General features: G+C 40.7%; 2 protein-coding genes across 2 annotated transcripts; both read left to right on the top strand.

Annotated features, from left to right (window-relative positions):
- Positions 1-3,511: 3,511 nt before the first annotated feature.
- LOC108716304 (protein kinase C delta type-like) lies at positions 3,512-6,043 on the top strand. The gene is made up of 8 exons (XM_041562405.1): positions 3,512-3,959; positions 4,163-4,236; positions 4,657-4,818; positions 4,953-5,044; positions 5,188-5,250; positions 5,337-5,475; positions 5,607-5,768; positions 5,864-6,043. Exons 1-8 carry the CDS (start codon positions 3,512-3,514, stop codon positions 6,041-6,043), a joined length of 1,320 nt encoding a protein of 439 aa, XP_041418339.1.
- Positions 6,044-14,168: 8,125 nt separating this feature from the next.
- Positions 14,169-16,800, top strand: LOC108716471 (protein kinase C delta type). Its single transcript, XM_041562406.1, has 9 exons — positions 14,169-14,616; positions 14,820-14,893; positions 15,314-15,475; positions 15,610-15,701; positions 15,845-15,907; positions 15,994-16,132; positions 16,264-16,425; positions 16,521-16,617; positions 16,781-16,800. The coding sequence occupies exons 1-9, from the start codon at positions 14,169-14,171 to the stop codon at positions 16,798-16,800; spliced, it is 1,257 nt and encodes a 418-aa protein (XP_041418340.1).
- The last annotated feature ends 209 nt before the right edge of the window (positions 16,801-17,009 follow it).

Consider the following 17,009-nt stretch of genomic DNA (forward strand, 5'->3'; position numbering starts at 1 on the left):
TCATTGACAGCACCTGTTACTATTAGCGGCCAATCAGTGATCATCTTTGATCTTGGAAAGATGATCTTTTGGAAGAAAGCAAATGACTGGTTGATACGGAGAAATATTACTTGTACCCCCACAAAAATGAGCTTTAAATCACTCTTTCTCTATGACTGAATGGTTGAAAGCACAATGCAGTCTTAGTATATATTAGGGATGCACCGAATCCAGGATTCGGTTCGGGATTCAGCCAGGTTTTGGCCTTTTTCAGCAGGATTCAGATTCGGCTGAACTCAATCCGGATCCAAATTTGCATATGCAAATTAGGGGCGGGAGGGAAATCGCATTAATTTTGTCACAAAAAAAGAAAATAAAAAATGTTTCCCCCTTTCCCACTCCTAATTTGCATAAGCAAATTAGGATTTGGCAGAATCTTTTGCGAAGGATTCTGGGGTTCGGCCGTTTTTGGTGGATCCCTAATATATATTAATTTGATCATTAATTGGATATTTTTCCTTATAAAGGCACAATGATAGCTCAAAGAGGCACAATCACAAAATATTTTAAATCATCATTCCTTTATGTACATGACCTTAGCTGCCATATATTTATTTCGAATATATTTCACTAAAGTGCATATCTTTCTATGTGTAAGAGCGTTAATGAGACCATATAATACATTACAGGACACCACAGGGTATCCATCAAAGGCACATGACTTTAGATGTCCTCTCCCAACTAATTCAGCAGAGTGCCGGGCAGCCATACTGAAATTAGAAAGAAAAGATCGGGTAAGTTCAGCTAGTTGTATAAGATAACATTTATGGCATATTTCTGTTTTTGAATTTCTTTTTCTGTAGCTGTAAGAATAGCAATAAGCAAATTTGTCCACCTCTTGAGCTCAGGTACCATATACTTCTCTTAACTGTAGTGTATTATTAACCTCTGGATTGAAAGCATTAAGCAGGCTGCTTGCTGGTGATTCAGGGATCATTATTTTTACTGTACATAACTTTGTCAGAAATTTTTCTACAGGTATGAGACCTGTTATCCAGAATGCTCGGGACCTGGGTGTTTTCCACATAACGGATCTTGTGGTTCTTCATACCTTAAAGAAGAATTCAAGCCAAACCTTAAAAACCCCCTACCCCCAACCCTACCTAGACCCCCCTCCCTCCTCCCTCCCCCCCCCAGCCTACCTGGTACCCAGGGCAGTTGCCCCTAACTTTTTACTTACTCCTCCGTGCAGATTCTGTCCTCGGGAGTTCACGGCAGCCATCTTCTTTTCTTCGGTAAACCCTGGAAGCAGATCGGATTTTCGGCACATGCGCAGTTGGAGTAATCTTCCTGTCTCGAATAACTGGGGGGTAGGGTTTTTTTTTAAAGGAGAAATCAACCTGTGGTAGACCTCCCTCCCTCCTCCCCCCAGGCTAACTACCCCCCGGTAGTGATGTGCGGGCCGACCCGATACCCGCACATCACTACCCCCAGGGGAAATGCCCCATACTCCATACTTACCACTCGGCGCAGATTCTTCCAGCGAAGTTCCACGTGTCCATCTTCTGCGTCCTCTGTAAGCTGACTGGGAGATTGTATTTCTGCGCACGTGCAGTTGGAGCAGTTTGCCGGTTTGCGCATGCGCGGAATTACAAGGAAATTGCAGCTCTCCCAGTCAGCTACCAAAACATAACATGGTCGTCATAACATAGTCGCCTAAGAGAAAGCTGATTATCCCCACATTTCCACCACTCATGCTTGCTCTACAATGCCTGTATGCCCATGGCATAATAAAACCAAGGTATATCATAAATGAAGTAGTAGTTATATATAGATATAGAAAAGAGATGGCCCTATGCGGGACTGACCACCCATCCAAAAACTGCTTTTATATAATCCACAGAACCCCAAGGCACATTCTAATTTTCATTTTTAACACATGTAACATCAGGGTACATAACAGCTTATACAGGTATGGGACCTGTTATCCAGAATGCTCGGGCCTGGGGTTAACGGATGCAAGATATTAGCATTTATATTAGTCATTAAGTTGAATGGGTTCCTGGGACACACAAGACTTGGGCATTGTACTTCAAGGAATAGTTGAGGGATTTGCACAAACCACTGGATGTTTACCTAGATCATAGTGTATTTCACAGTAAACTCTATATGGGGGATATAAGTGTCAGTAGGGAACATGTAGCAGCTTTGTGTCTCTCGAGAAAGATCAGATCATCAGCAATATCTGTCTTTTATTTGTCACCTGCTTCAATGAATTTCCAGCTAAAAATGCATTTAATGTATCACTTGTGTCAATGTTCCAAATGTCCTTTTCAGAACATTAAAGGAATGATTCACTTTAGTATGTTATAGAATGGTTAATTCTAAGCAACTTTTCAACTGGCCGTTATTTTTTCTTTTTTATAGTTTTTGAATTATTTACTTTTTTCTTCTTTCCAGCTTTCAAATGGGGGGGGGGCACTGGCCCATGTAAAAAACAAATGCTCTGTAAGGCTATAAACTTATTCTTATTGCTGCTTTTCTTTTTACTTCTATTTCTATGCAGGCCTCTCCTATTTATATTCCAGTCTTTTATTTAAATCAAAGATTGTTTGCTAGGCTAATATAGATCCTAGCAACCAGGGCTGAAATTGCAAACTGAAGAGGTACTGAATACAAAGCTAAATAACTAAAAAAAAACACAAATAAGAAATGAAAACCAAATGCAGATTGTCTCTATCCTGTTACAGGGGTTGTTTGCCTTTAAATATAGTTTTAATTTGTTTGATGCAATAAAAAAAAAGTACCAACAAGAGTTCTTTTTTACCCTTGTAGATAAATGTACAGATAAATAGCTAGAAATGTTGTGGTGAAACAATCACTGAAAGTAAATGCACCTAAAGCTGGTTTAGGAGGTAACTATAAGATGCTCTGTTATTAAACTTGTTAAATATCACAATAAGTGATGAGCACATTTTTTCCACCAGTCATGGATTTACAATTTGCAAAAAAAGTTTGAATTGGTACCATTGTGAAATTATCAGTTGCATAGGTACATTTGTGACATCATCAGTTTCAAGATGTATAGGTACCTTTGTGACATCATCAATTGCAAGTCAGGTGATCAGAGATTGTACCATTATGACATCATCACTTACCATTATAACATCACTTACCATTATGACATCACTTACCATTATGACATCATCACTTACCATTGTGACATAATCACTTACCATTATGACATCATCACTTACCATTATGACATCATCACATTCAGGAGGCTTAAAGTTTCACAAACCTTCTGAAGCTCAGATGCTGTTTAGTGTTTGAAGAGGATAGAACAGAGAGATCTACTTTGTTTTATCTTTGGATTTATTATCTTAAATTTTAACTTTTTTAAACTTTTTTAAACTTTTTTAAACTTTTTAAACTTTTTTAACATTTTTAAACATCTTTTAATATTTTAAACAACTTTTTAAACATATCTACAACAATGTCATCAAAAAAAAGAAAATTAAATGAATCAAGCATGAATGAAGAAATCAAAGAAGCTGAACCAAAAAAATCTGGGTTTGGAGCAAAAGTTTTTGGTCTCCTAAGAACCCTTCGTGGAAAGTTGGTGTCCGTTTTCACTTCACCAACCCAGAAAAATGCACAGAAAATAAGTGAACAACAGAGCGTGGAGGAAATGAGAGAAAACCAAAGGGCCAACTCTCGCAGAAAGAGGAAGGCTGAAGAATACAGTGAGGAAGAGAGTGTCATCTTAAGAAAGAGAAGAAAATCCTCAGAAGTGAGACCTCCTGACTTGCAGCTGCATTCTAAAGCCTCAGATGATATTCTGAAGGCAAATCAGGCAAGACGAGGAAAAAAGCGCAAAAGATCAGGTGAAGAGGATTCTGAAGTAGAAAGAGTGAAAAGATTCAAAGGTGATAAGACAGGGAGTGAAGAGAGGCAATGCCCTGATGAGACTAAAGCAGGTAAGTGAAAGGGTATTGGACATTTTAAATGGAAATGAAAGATGATGAGTGTGAGAAACGTGTGGTTTATAAACAGGGACAAATACTAAAGAAAAGAGGTTGGCATATCTACTTTACAAGCATATTACCTTTCTGAGTAACTTTTATTATTGAGTATATTGGTTCTGCTAAAACATGTCTTTTTCACTTTTAAACCCAATAAGGTGGAGTTGCCGGCCCTGTTTCCATCGACAGGTTCATTATCACAAGAGAACTGGGATCAGGCAGCTTTGGAACGGTATATCATGTTCTTTCAATCACTAGTTATATTTACAGTCTCCTTCATTTGCAGTTACTGATTTGCATACTTGAATTTTATCATTAATGGGGTTATTTACTAAAACTCCAATTTATCTCATATTTTTATTAAACCGAGCTTGACCAAACTCCTATCCACAATTTTATCTTATTTATCAATAAAATAGCTTGAAAAAGTCGGGTCAGGAAAACACCTGATTCGTACACATTTTTTGGGCTTCAAAACTTTGAATTGGGATAGGGACATCTGCCATTGACTTATACATGACCTGGACAGGTTTGAGATGCCGTGTTTCCGGATTTGGGCTATTTGCACCATCGGGGTATAATAAATTCAGAAAATCGAGGTTTAGTAAATAACCTCCTAAATGTTCAACCTGTCTCTTTATGACTTTTTCAGGTTTCTCTGGCCCGAGACAAAGTCACAGGACAACGTGTTGCTATAAAAACGATAGCAAAGAAGACGGCCTATCCATCCTTAGTGATGAGCGAGAGGCGAATTCTTGAAGCTGCACAGGACTGCCCGTACCTTGTGCATTCGTATGCTGCCTTTCAGACTGAGGTACGAATATTTATATTGATCTCTTCCCTACCAAGAGTCCACGGCCCGTGGAATGTTATCTTTAGATAATCAGTAACATCTTAAGATAAACCTGCTAGTAGCAATTTTAGTTACTGTATCTGTTTATGTTACAGGAAGAAATCTTCTTTATTATGGACTACATTCCAGGAGGAACCTTAGAAGACCTCTTGGAAGGAAGAGGTACCCTCGACATTGGAACCGCACGGTAGGTAACGGGCAGCATATGTAGATATCACGCGATAACTGAACTGCAAAAAAAGCCCAGATTTCTAGAATAACAAGCTTTTATCATAGAACCTAAGCATTATTTCACTGTTCACTAACCGTCTTTGTGTCGTCCTTAAATAGGAACTTGGCTGCCGAAATAGTGTGCGGACTGACCTTTCTCCATTCCCGTGGCATTATTCATCGGTTGGTAACAATATTTCTATACCTGTATACCCAGTGGCTAGTTTTTGTATTTACAGGCAGATACATCTAACATTGTCTCTTTACAGGGACCTCAAACCAGAAAACATCTTGATTGACAGTGCCGGTCTTATCAGGATTGCTGATTTTGGCCTGGCTGTAGAAGGTGTATTTGGGGATGAAACTACCGCAGGCTATGCTGGTACTAAAGGATACATGGCCCCGGAGGTAAGGACAATACAATTACTCTAGCTCATATTTTTGTAGGAAATAGAGCATGCAGAGATTACTCTTGAGCCTTTGTTTTATGTCATTTAAATGATTTGGTAAGTAATTCTCAACTCTTTCTGTTTCTGCAGATTAGCAATGGAGGAAAGTATGATTCCACAGTGGACTACTGGTCATTAGGAGTTATACTTCATGAGATGCTCACTGGGAGGAAGCCAGCCTTCTCCTGGTGGACAAACAACTTCAAATGCCCACAGAACTTAAGCCCAGAGGAAAAAGACATTCTGATGATGGTGAATATAGAGTTACACTGCATGACAGTGCACGTTATAATAGTTATACCTGTTATTAAGCTTATGGTACTTAACAATGACGTTTGTATTTACAGCTACTGTGTAATGATCCCATCAAAAGGCACGATTTTGTTCAATGCATCAAGGACCACCCATTCTTTGAGTCAACTGACTGGCTGGCATTAGAAGGTGGTACAACGGAGCTGCCTGTCACACCAGTAAGTGTTTATAATGCTGAAACCCTCTCTAAAGAAAATGGGGTTAGGGCTATATAGAGCATATTAGTGCAAGAGCCCATCAATTATCCGTTCACATTGTTTTATTTCTCCTTGCTCATACATTATTCTGTTTTTAGCCTCCAGAAGAAGAGAATAAGAGCATTATTTCAAGTGGGCAAGATCGCTATGAAGGACTATATTTTGTGTGCCAAAAGTGGAGGGATATGCATTGTACTCTCCCATCTCCTGAGAAGGAGAAGACAGAAGAAGAAGCAGAGAACACAGAAAAGGAATAAGCAGGGATGATAATTGTGTTTAGCAATAACAGAATCCTGAGCTCGAGTTCAGTAGGAGGTAAGAATAGAAAAATAAGTGCTCCCAAGTTGGTTATACTTATTTATAGTGAGTGAACTATAACAACAAGGGATGCACCGAATCCAAGATTCGGTTTGGGTTTTGGCCTTTTTCAGCAGGATTCGGCCGAATCCTTCATTCCGGTCGAACCGAATCCGAATTTGCATATGCAAATTAGGGGAGGGAAATCAAGTGACTTTTTGTCACAAAACAAGGAAGTAAAAAATGTTTTCCCCTTCCCAACCCTAATTTGCATACGCAAATTAGGATTCGGTTCAGTATTCAGCCAAATATTTCACAAAGGATTGGGGGGTTCTGCCGAATCCAAAATAGTGGATTCGGTGCATCCCTAATAACAGCCTTATATTATCTTCATGTGTCTCAGTGTAACCAATGCTGACTTTGTCTGTTTGCCATGACACATATTTATCTCATAAAATCGTTTTAAAAGACCATAGAAATATCAGCCTGATATTAAACCCAATAAACTAAACTCATCTTCCTTTCCTTGCAGACACAACTCACAACAGAGATTACAGCTTGGACCGACTACACTGGAAAAGAGATTCGAGATTACAAATAGGGCTCTGCAAAAGTGTTTTCATAATGTCCATTTATGAATACGGAAATTCGGTCTTAAAAGCTGCTTTATGCTGCCCCTGGTAAATTGCAGACCAATTCTTCTATGAACGGTCGTGCGGAGCAATGAAGAGAGAGCAATAGCCCTACACCCTGGCATAGAATGTACTTGCCAGTGACTACTTTGTCATTTAATATTTTAATTGAAATAAATTTAAAAAATTATCTTCTGTTTTTGTTCTGTTAAGTTATTGTGCTGTTTTTCATTTGCATTGAAAATTAATCCTGTCTGTATTTTATTTATATATCCCTGATTCTAAAATCGAACCCCAATTGGCTTTTAGATTGTGCTACATTAGTGTCACCTTGTTAAATATCTGTAACGGTCGGCACCCAACACCAGAACAAACACCAGGCACCCTGGTCTCAGCTCGTGCTTCACCAGTAGTGTGACCGCCTTTGGGCCTCGGGAGGAGCCCTCGGCTTACTTGGATGCCACCTGGACTTAAACGAGAGGTGCAAGATGAGAGTTCTGGATAGGCAGAGGGGCACGACTGTAGAGCAAAGTCTTTGGACAGAAGGTCGTAGTACAAGGCGTGAGGGAATAGAGTAGTCAGATCAGGCTGGGTCGAGGCAGGCAGATAGTCAGCGTAAACAATTCAGGCTGGGTCTGGGCAGGCCGCGTTCAAAGCGAGGTCAGGCAGGCAAGGGTCAAAACCGGGAGATCAATCAGATGGGATGAGGCAGAATAGGAGTCAAAAAACAGGCAAGGGTCAGGTTCCAGAGATCAGAGTAGTAAAACAGCCAGGCAGGGACAAACACAGGAATCAAACAGACTAGAAGCTTAACAGCACAAAGTACAAGGCACCAGGAACAAAACCTATCACGGGCAACCATAAAATAACAAATGCCCCTTTAAATATTTTGAATTTGGCGCCATTGCGCGCTGACGTCATACGTCAGCTTGCCTGCGCCTTTAAATAGCGATAATGCACGCGTTGCGCGCACTAGGGAGGAAGCTGGCAAGAGGCGTCCCCGCTGCACCACTAGACCATCAGGGTAAGTGTTCTTGACATTACCCCCCTCTCCAGGGGCGGCCACGGGACCCCCAGGTCTCCCAGGAAACCTGGAATGGAATCGCCTCCTGAGGCGATCAGCACTAATGTCCCCAACAGGAATCCAAGAATTCTCCTCGGGACCATAGCCCTTCCATTTCACCAGATACTGGAGCTTACCCCGTACCCGCCGAGAATCAAGGAGCTCCTGGACTTCAAACTCTGGATGACCCTCAACCAATACTGGAGGAGTAACAGAAGACTGGCGAACATGTGAAGCAGGCTTAAGGAGGGAGACATGAAAAGTGTTAGAAATCTTGAAGTTGTCAGGAAGTTTGAGGCGAACAGACAAGGGGGTAATAATCTCAACAATAGGATATGGACCAATGAATTTAGGCCCCAGCTTAAGAGAAGGGACCTTCAGCTTAATGTTCTTAGTAGACAACCAGACGGAATCTCCAACCTGGTAATTGGGAGCCTCCCTACGTGACCTATCAGCCGCCCTCTTCTGAACAGCTGCAGCAGCGGAAAGAGAGTTATGCACCCCAGACCAAATTTTAGCAAAGTGACCAATAGCAGTGTTGACAGAAGGGACCGGGGACAAAGAACCAGAAAAGGAAAATGCTTTGGGGTGTAAACCATAAACAATAAAAAATGCAGATTGACCAGTAGAAGAATGTGTTGCGTTATTATAAGCAAATTCTGCCCAGGGTAACAGTTCAGACCAAGAGGACTGATTATCAGAGACATAGCAACGTAAAAATTGTTCAAGTGATTGATTTACCCTTTCTGTTTGACCTTTGGTCTGAGGGTGATAAGCAGTAGAGAAGGATAAATGGATTCCCACTAAGGAGCAGAATGCTCTCCAGGATTGAGAGACAAATTGTACCCCTCTATCCAAAACAATATTAACAGGGAAACCATGTAACTTAAAAATATTAGAAATAAATAATTCCGCCAAGGTTTTGGCGGAAGGGAGGTGTGGGAGAGGAATGAAGTGACTCATTTTGCTAAACCTATCCACCACCACCCAGATTACTGTCTTCCCCTGGGAGGGAGGAAGATCAACAATAAAATCCATCGAAAGATGGGACCAGGGCCTATCAGGGATAGGTAGTGGCATCAATAACCCCTGAGACAAGGTCTTGGAGGGTTTAGACCTCTGACAGACTAGGCAAGAATTAACATAATCTTTAACATCCTGCCTATGAGAAGGCCACCAAACGTTACGGGACAAAAGAGATACCGTTTTGGAAAGACCAGGGTGTCCCTCCATCTGGCGTTATGAGCCTCATTCAAAACCTGTTCCCTCAGATACTCATTAACAAATAACTTCCCAGGGGGAGTTTCCCTAGGGGCAGAAGCTTGGGCAGCAGATAATAATGTGGTAAGATCTGCTCCCAGAGCGGCCAATGGGGTTGTTCACACAAGGTTCAGAGGGTTGGGGTTCAAAGCTGCGGGAGAGGACATCAGCCTTAGTATTCTTAGACCCGGGTCTAAAGGTAAGGGTAAAATTGAATCGGAGAGAAAAATAAGGCCTGTCTGGGATTCAATCGTTTGGCAGATTCAATATACAGTAAGTTTTTATGGTCAGTAAAGACCGTTATCTGGTGCTTAGCCCCCTCCAACAAATGTCTCCATTCTTCAAAAGCCCATTTAACAGCCAACAACTCCCTGTTCCCAATATCATAATTTGCCTCAGCGGGCGGAAATTTTTTAGAGAAGAAAGCACAGGGGTTGTAGGATGCCTTTGAGAAAGGATTGCCCCTGCTCCCACCTCAGAGGCATCCACTTCAACAATGAAAGGGAGAGAAGAATCAGGATGACGAAGAATGGGGGCAGATACAAATTCTTTTTTAAGAAATTCAAAGGCTTGAATGGCCTCAGGGGACCATATGCCCGGATCTACACCCTTCTTGGTTAAATCAGTAAGAGGGCTACAATCAGAGAAAAATTTTTTAATAAATTTTTAGTAATTTGCAAAACCCAAGAATCTCTGAATTGCCCGCAAGGACAAAGGTTGGGCCCACTCTAGAATAGCTTTAACCTTATCAGGATCCATTTCTAAACCCTTGTTAGAAATGGTGAACCCCAGAAAATGGATAGAAGGAACTTCAAAAGTAAATTTTTCGAGCTTAGCGAAAAGTTTAAATCTTCTTAACCTGGACAATACCTCCTGAACATGACTACGGTGTTCAGATAGATTAGAAAAAAAAAATTAGAATATCGTCCAAATAGACCACTACAAATACTCCCAGCAGGTCCCGGAAGATGTCATTGACAAATTCTTGGAACACTGCTGGTGCGTTACAAAGGCCAAAAGGCATTACAAGATACTCATAGTGGCCATTCCTGGTGTTAAAGGCCGTTTTCCATTCATCTCCTTCTCTGATTCGGATGAGGTTATAGGCCCCCCTAAGATCAAGTTTAGAAAAGATTTTGGCATTTTTAACCTGATCAAACAATTCAGATATTAGAGGAAGAGGATATCGATTCTTAATGGTGATCTTATTAAGACCCCTGTAATCAATACAGGGACGAAGACCACCATCTTTCTTACCAACAAAAAAGAATCCCGCCCCCGCAGGGGAACTAGAAGGCCTGATGAAACCCCTCTTGAGGTTTTCTTTAATATATTCCTTCATTGCCTGGGCCTCCGGCAGAGAAAGAGGATATGTTCTACCACGAGGAGGAGTAGACCCAGGGATTAAGTCAATTGGGCAGTCATACTGCCTGTGTGGGGGTAATGCCTCTGTGGCTTTCTTGGAAAACACATCTGCATAGTCCAAGTAAGCTGTAGGTAAGCCCTCAAGATAAGTAGCTGCCACTACGGAAGAAATGCAGGACCCTTGACATGTTATACCCCAACCAAGTACCTTCCTGGTTACCCAATCAATATGTGGGTTGTGACTTTGCAACCAAGGTAACCCCAAAATAAGAGGAGAGGAAGCACCCTCAATGAGGTAGAGCTATCTCTTCACAGTGTAACTTGTCAGTAGTCATAAAAAGATTTACAGTTTTCTTGGATACTACACCTGACCCTAAGGGTCTTTTGTCAACTGCCAAAATTCTCAAGGGGGAACTCAGAGGAAGTAAAGGAACATTGTGTTTGGCTGCAAAGGCAGCATCCAAAAAGTTCCCCTCCGCCCCCGCGTGTACAAAAGTGGACACCATGACAGAGCCCGTAGGCCAAGTTAGTTTAACTGAAATTAAAACCCTTGAGGCAGATTGGGGAGAGGAAACTCCTGCACCCAAATGGAGCTCCCTTCTCCATTTAGGCTTGGGAGTTTCCCGGCCTCGTAGGACACTGGCTTAGGAAATGACCTTTCCCCCCACAGTATATACACAGACCCAAAGATCGCCTGCGTGCCCTCTCCTGAGGAGTTAAGCGAGATGTGCCAAACTGCATAGGCTCCTCCTGAGGTAGAGGTGCAGGGGACTTAACATTGGTCACCATATTTGGAAAGTTAGACTTTACATTGGTAAACCCAGAAAAAGAAGAGCCCTTCTCACCCCTTCTCTCCCTCTGTCTTCCATCTACCTGGATGGCTAGAGACATAAGATCATCCAGGTTAGAAGATAAAGGATAATTTACTAGCCTATCCTTAACAGAATCTGAAAGCCCAATACGGAACTGGCTGCGAAGAGCCATGTCGTTCCACCCAGTTTCAATTGCCCACCGGCGGAATTCAGTGCAATACACCTCCGCATCCCGTCTCCCCTGGCGCAATTTATGAATCGCGGAGTCGGCAGAAGACACAAGATCCGGGTCATCATAGAGTAACGCCATGGTGTTAAAGAAAGTATCAAGGGAAAAGCGGGCAGGATCAGTGGGGGGCAATTTGAGGGCCCAAATTTGAGGGTCACCCTGAAGCAGGGTCATTACAAACCTTACTTTCTCCTCACCAGATGAGAAGGAATGAGGAAAGAAACTAAGGTATAATTTGCAGGCCTCCTTAAACACAAATTTAGTTCTGTCCCCACTAAATATTTCGGGGAACAAATCAAACAGATTTGCGGTGCAGTAACAGGATCCAATAGAATAGTCAAAGAACAGGCAGAGGTCGGTACAGGCAGCATAATAGCAAGGGTCATGGTCAGGCAGTGGTCAATTTACAGGATCAAACAATATAACACACCCAGGAACTATGGAACATAGACCTATACTGGGCAATGAGTCCGAGCAGAGTAGGGGGTTTTATAGCCAGACTAGTGGCCAGATTGGACACAGGTGAAACAAGCCCTGCCTATCTGCAATTACAACCACAGCCATAGGAGTGAACCAAGGCCTTAGCTGTCTGCTCAAATAAAGCAGTGGTAATGCAGACAGCACAGAAACATCCCATCCCCAGTTCAACTCCAGGCAGGCTATTACAGCTCTTCTTTGCATGTCTGCAACTTATATAATTTTTTCAATTTAATTGTCATGATCTTAGCAGTTTAACACTGCTGAGCTATAGAATTGCGCAGAGAAGCGTCAGGAGACACTTCTTGAATCAGTAACTTGAGCATCAGTGATAGGACCCCTTAAGATTGAGCCAGAACCTGAGTTTTTGGTTTAATAAATAGTCCCCTAAGAGAAAACTTATAATGCCCACATTTCCACCACTCATGCTTGCTCTACAATGCCTGTATGCCCATGGCATAATAAAACCAAGGTCTATCATAGATGAAGTAGTAGTTATATATAGATATAGAAAAGAGATAGTCCTATGTGGGACTGACCACCCATACAAAAACTGCTTTTATATAATCCATAGAACCCCAAGGCACATTATAATTTTCATTTTTAACACATGTAACATCAGGGTACATAACAGCTTATACAGGTATGGGACCTGTTATCCAGAATGCTCGGGCCTGGGGTTAACGGATGCAAGATATTAGCGTTTATATTAGTCATTAAGTTGAATGGGTTCCTGGGACACACAAGACTTGGGCATTGTTCTTCAAGGAATAGTTGAGGGATTTGCACAAACCACTGGATGTTTACCTAGATCATAGTGTATTTCACAGTAAACTCTATATGGGGGATATAAGTGTCAGTAGGGAACATGTAGCAGCTTTGTGCTCTCGAGGAAGATCAGATCATCAACAATATCTGTCTTTTATTTGTCACCTGCTTCAATGAATTTCCAGCTAAAAATGCATTTAATGTATCACTTGTGTCAATGTTCCAAATGTCCTTGTTATTGCTGCTTTTCTTTTTACTTCTATTTCTATGCAGGCCTCTCCTATTTATATTCCAGTCTTTTATTTAAATCAAAGATTGTTTGCTAGGCTAATATAGATCCTAGCAACCAGGGCTGAAATTGCAAACTGAAGAGGTACTGAATAAAAAGCTAAATAACTAAAAAAAACACAAATAAGAAATGAAAACCAAATGCAGATTGTCTCTATCCTGTTACAGGGGTTGTTTGCCTTTAAATATAGTTTTAATTTGTTTGATGCAATACCTATTGGATCAAAAAAAGTACCAACAAGAGTTCTTTTTTACCCATGTAGATAAATGTACAGATAAATAGCTAGAAATGTTGTGGTGAAACAATCACTGAAAGTAAATGCACCTAAAGCTGGTTTAGGAGGTAACTATAAGATGTTCTGTTATTAAACTTGTTAAATATCACAATAAGTGATGAGCACATTTTTCCACCAGTCATGGATTTACAATTTGCAAAAAAAGTTTGAATCGGTACCATTGTGAAATTATCAGTTGCATAGGTACATTTGTGACATCATCAGTTTCAAGATGTATAGGTACCTTTGTGACATCATCAATTGCAAGTCAGGTGATCAGAGATTGTACCATTATGACATCGTCACTTACCATTATGACATCATCACTTACCATTATGACATCACTTACCATTATGACATCATCACTTACCATTGTGACATCATCACTTACCATTATGACATCATCACTTACCATTATGACATCATCACATTCAGGAGGCTTAAAGTCTCACAAACCTTCTGAAGCTCAGATGCTGTTTAGTGTTTGAAGAGGATAGAGCAGAGAGATCTACTTTGTTTTATCTTTGGATTTATTATCTTAAATTTTAACTTTTTTAAACTTTTTTAAACTTTTTAAACTTTTTTAACATTTTTAAACATCTTTTAATATTTTAAACAACTTTTTAAACATATCTACAAAAATGTCATCAAAAAAAAGAAAATTAAATGAATCAAGCATGAATGAAGAAATCAAAGAAGCTGAACCAAAAAAATCTGGGTTTGGAGCAAAAGTTTTTGGTCTCCTAAGAACCCTTCGTGGAAAGTTGGTGTCTGTTTTCACTTCACCAACCCAGAAAAATGCACAGAAAATAAGTGAACAACAGAGCGTGGAGGAAATGAGAGAAAACCAAAGGGCCAACTCTCGCAGAAAGAGGAAGGCTGAAGAATACAGTGAGGAAGAGAGTGTCGTCTTAAGAAAGAGAAGAAAATCCTCAGAAGTGAGACCTCCTGACTTGCAGCTGCATTCTAAAGCCTCAGATGATATTCTGAAGGCAAATCAGGCAAGACGAGGAAAAAAGCGCAAAAGATCAGGTGAAGAGGATTCTGAAGCAGAAAGAGTGAAAAGATTCAAAGGTGATAAGACAGGGAGTGAAGAGAGGCAATGCCCTGATGAGACTAAAGCAGGTAAGTGAAAGGGTATTGGACATTTTAAATGGAAATGAAAGATGATGAGTGTGAGAAACGTGTGGTTTATAAACAGGGACAAATACTAAAGAAAAGAGGTTGGCATATCTACTTTACAAGCATATTACCTTTCTGAGTAACTTTTTTTATTGAGTATATTGGTTCTGCTAAAACATGTCTTTTTCTCTTTTAAACCCAATAAGGTGGAGTTGCCGGCCCTGTTTCCATCGACAGGTTCATTATCACAAGAGAACTGGGATCAGGCAGCTTTGGAACGGTATATCATGTTCTTTCAATCACTAGTTATATTTACAGTCTCCTTCATTTGCAGTTACTGATTTGCATACTTGAATTTTATCATTAATGGGGTTATTTACTAAAACTCCAATTTATCTCATATTTTTATTAAACCGAGCTTGACCAAACTCCTATCCACGATTTTATCTTATTTATCAATAAAATAGCTTGAAAAAGTCGGGTCAGGAAAACACCTGATTCGTACAAATTTTTTGGGCTTCAAAACTTTGAATTGGGATAGGGACATCTGCCATTGAATTATACATGACCTGGACAGGTTTGAGATGCCGTGTTTCCGGATTTGGGCTATTTGCACCATCGGGGTATAATAAATTCAGAATATCGAGGTTTAGTAAATAACCTCCTAAATGTTCAACCTGTCTTTTTATGACTTTTTCAGGTTTCTCTGGCCCGAGACAAAGTCACAGGACAACGTGTTGCTATAAAAACGATAGCAAAGAAGACGGCCTATCCATCCTTAGTGATGAGCGAGAGGCGAATTCTTGAAGCTGCACAGGACTGCCCGTACCTTGTGCATTCGTATGCTGCCTTTCAGAGTGAGGTACGAATATTTATATTGATCTCTTCCCTACCAAGAGTCCACGTCTCTTGGAATGTTATCTTTAGATAATCAGTAACATCTTAAGATAAACCTGTTAGTAGCAATTTTAGTTACTGTATCTGTTTATGTTACAGGAAGAAATCTTCTTTATTATGGAGTACATTCCAGGAGGAACCTTGCAAGACCTCTTGGAAGGAAGAGGTGCCCTCGACATTGGAACCGCACGGTAGGTAACGGGCAGCATATGTAGATATCACGCGATAACTGAACTGCAAAAAAAGCCCAGATTTCTAGAATAACAAGCTTTTATCATAGAACCTAAGCTTTATTTCACTGTTCACTAACCATCTTTGTGTTGTCCTTAAATAGGAACTTGGCTGCCGAAATAGTGTGCGGACTGACCTTTCTCCATTCCCGTGGCATTATTCATCGGTTGGTAACAATATTTCTATACCTGTATACCCAGTGGCTAGTTTTTGTATTTACAGGCAGATACATCTAACATTGTCTCTTTACAGGGACCTCAAACCAGAAAACATTTTGATTGACAGTGCCGGTCTTATCAGGATTGCTGATTTTGGCCTGGCTGTAGAAGGTGTATTTGGGGATGAAACTACCGCAGGCTATGCTGGTACTAAAGGATACATGGCCCCGGAGGTAAGGACAATACAATTACTCTAGCTCATATTTTTGTAGGAAATACAGCATGCAGAGATTACTCTTGAGCCTTTGTTTTATGTCATTTAAATGATTTGGTAAGTAATTCTCAACTCTTTCTGTTTCTGCAGATTAGCAATGGAGGAAAGTATGATTCCACAGTGGACTACTGGTCATTAGGAGTTATACTTCATGAGATGCTCACTGGGAGGAAGCCAGCCTTCTCCTGGTGGACAAACAACTTCAAATGCCCACAGAACTTAAGCCCAGAGGAAAAAGACATTCTGATGATGGTGAATATAGAGTTACACTGCATGACAGTGCACGTTATAATAGTTATACCTGTTATTAAGCTTATGGTACTTAACAATGACGTTTGTATTTACAGCTACTGTGTAATGATCCCATCAAAAGGCACGATTTTGTTCATTGCATCAAGGACCACCCATTCTTTGAGTCAACTGACTGGCTGGCATTAGAAGGTGGTACAACGGAGCTGCCTGTCACACCAGTAAGTGTTTATAATGCTGAAACCCTCTCTAAAGAAAATGGGGTTAGGGCTATATAGAGCATTTTAGTGCAAGAGCCCATCAATTATCCGTTCACCTTGTTTTATTTCTCCTTGCTCATACATTATTCTGTTTTTAGCTTCCAGAAGAAGAGAATAAGAGCATTATTTCAAGTGGGCAAGATCACTTTGAAGGACTGTATTTTGTGTGCCAAAAGTGGAGGGATACGCATTGTTCCCTCCCATCTCCTGAGAAGGAGAAGACAGAAGAAGAAGCAGAGAACACAGAAAAGGAATAAGCAGGGATGATAATTGTGTTTAGCAATAACAGAATCCTGAGCTCGAGTTCAGTAGGAGGTAAGAATAGAA

Source organism: Xenopus laevis, chromosome 5L, assembly GCF_017654675.1.
Source record: "Xenopus laevis strain J_2021 chromosome 5L, Xenopus_laevis_v10.1, whole genome shotgun sequence".
NCBI lineage: Eukaryota > Metazoa > Chordata > Amphibia > Anura > Pipidae > Xenopus > Xenopus laevis.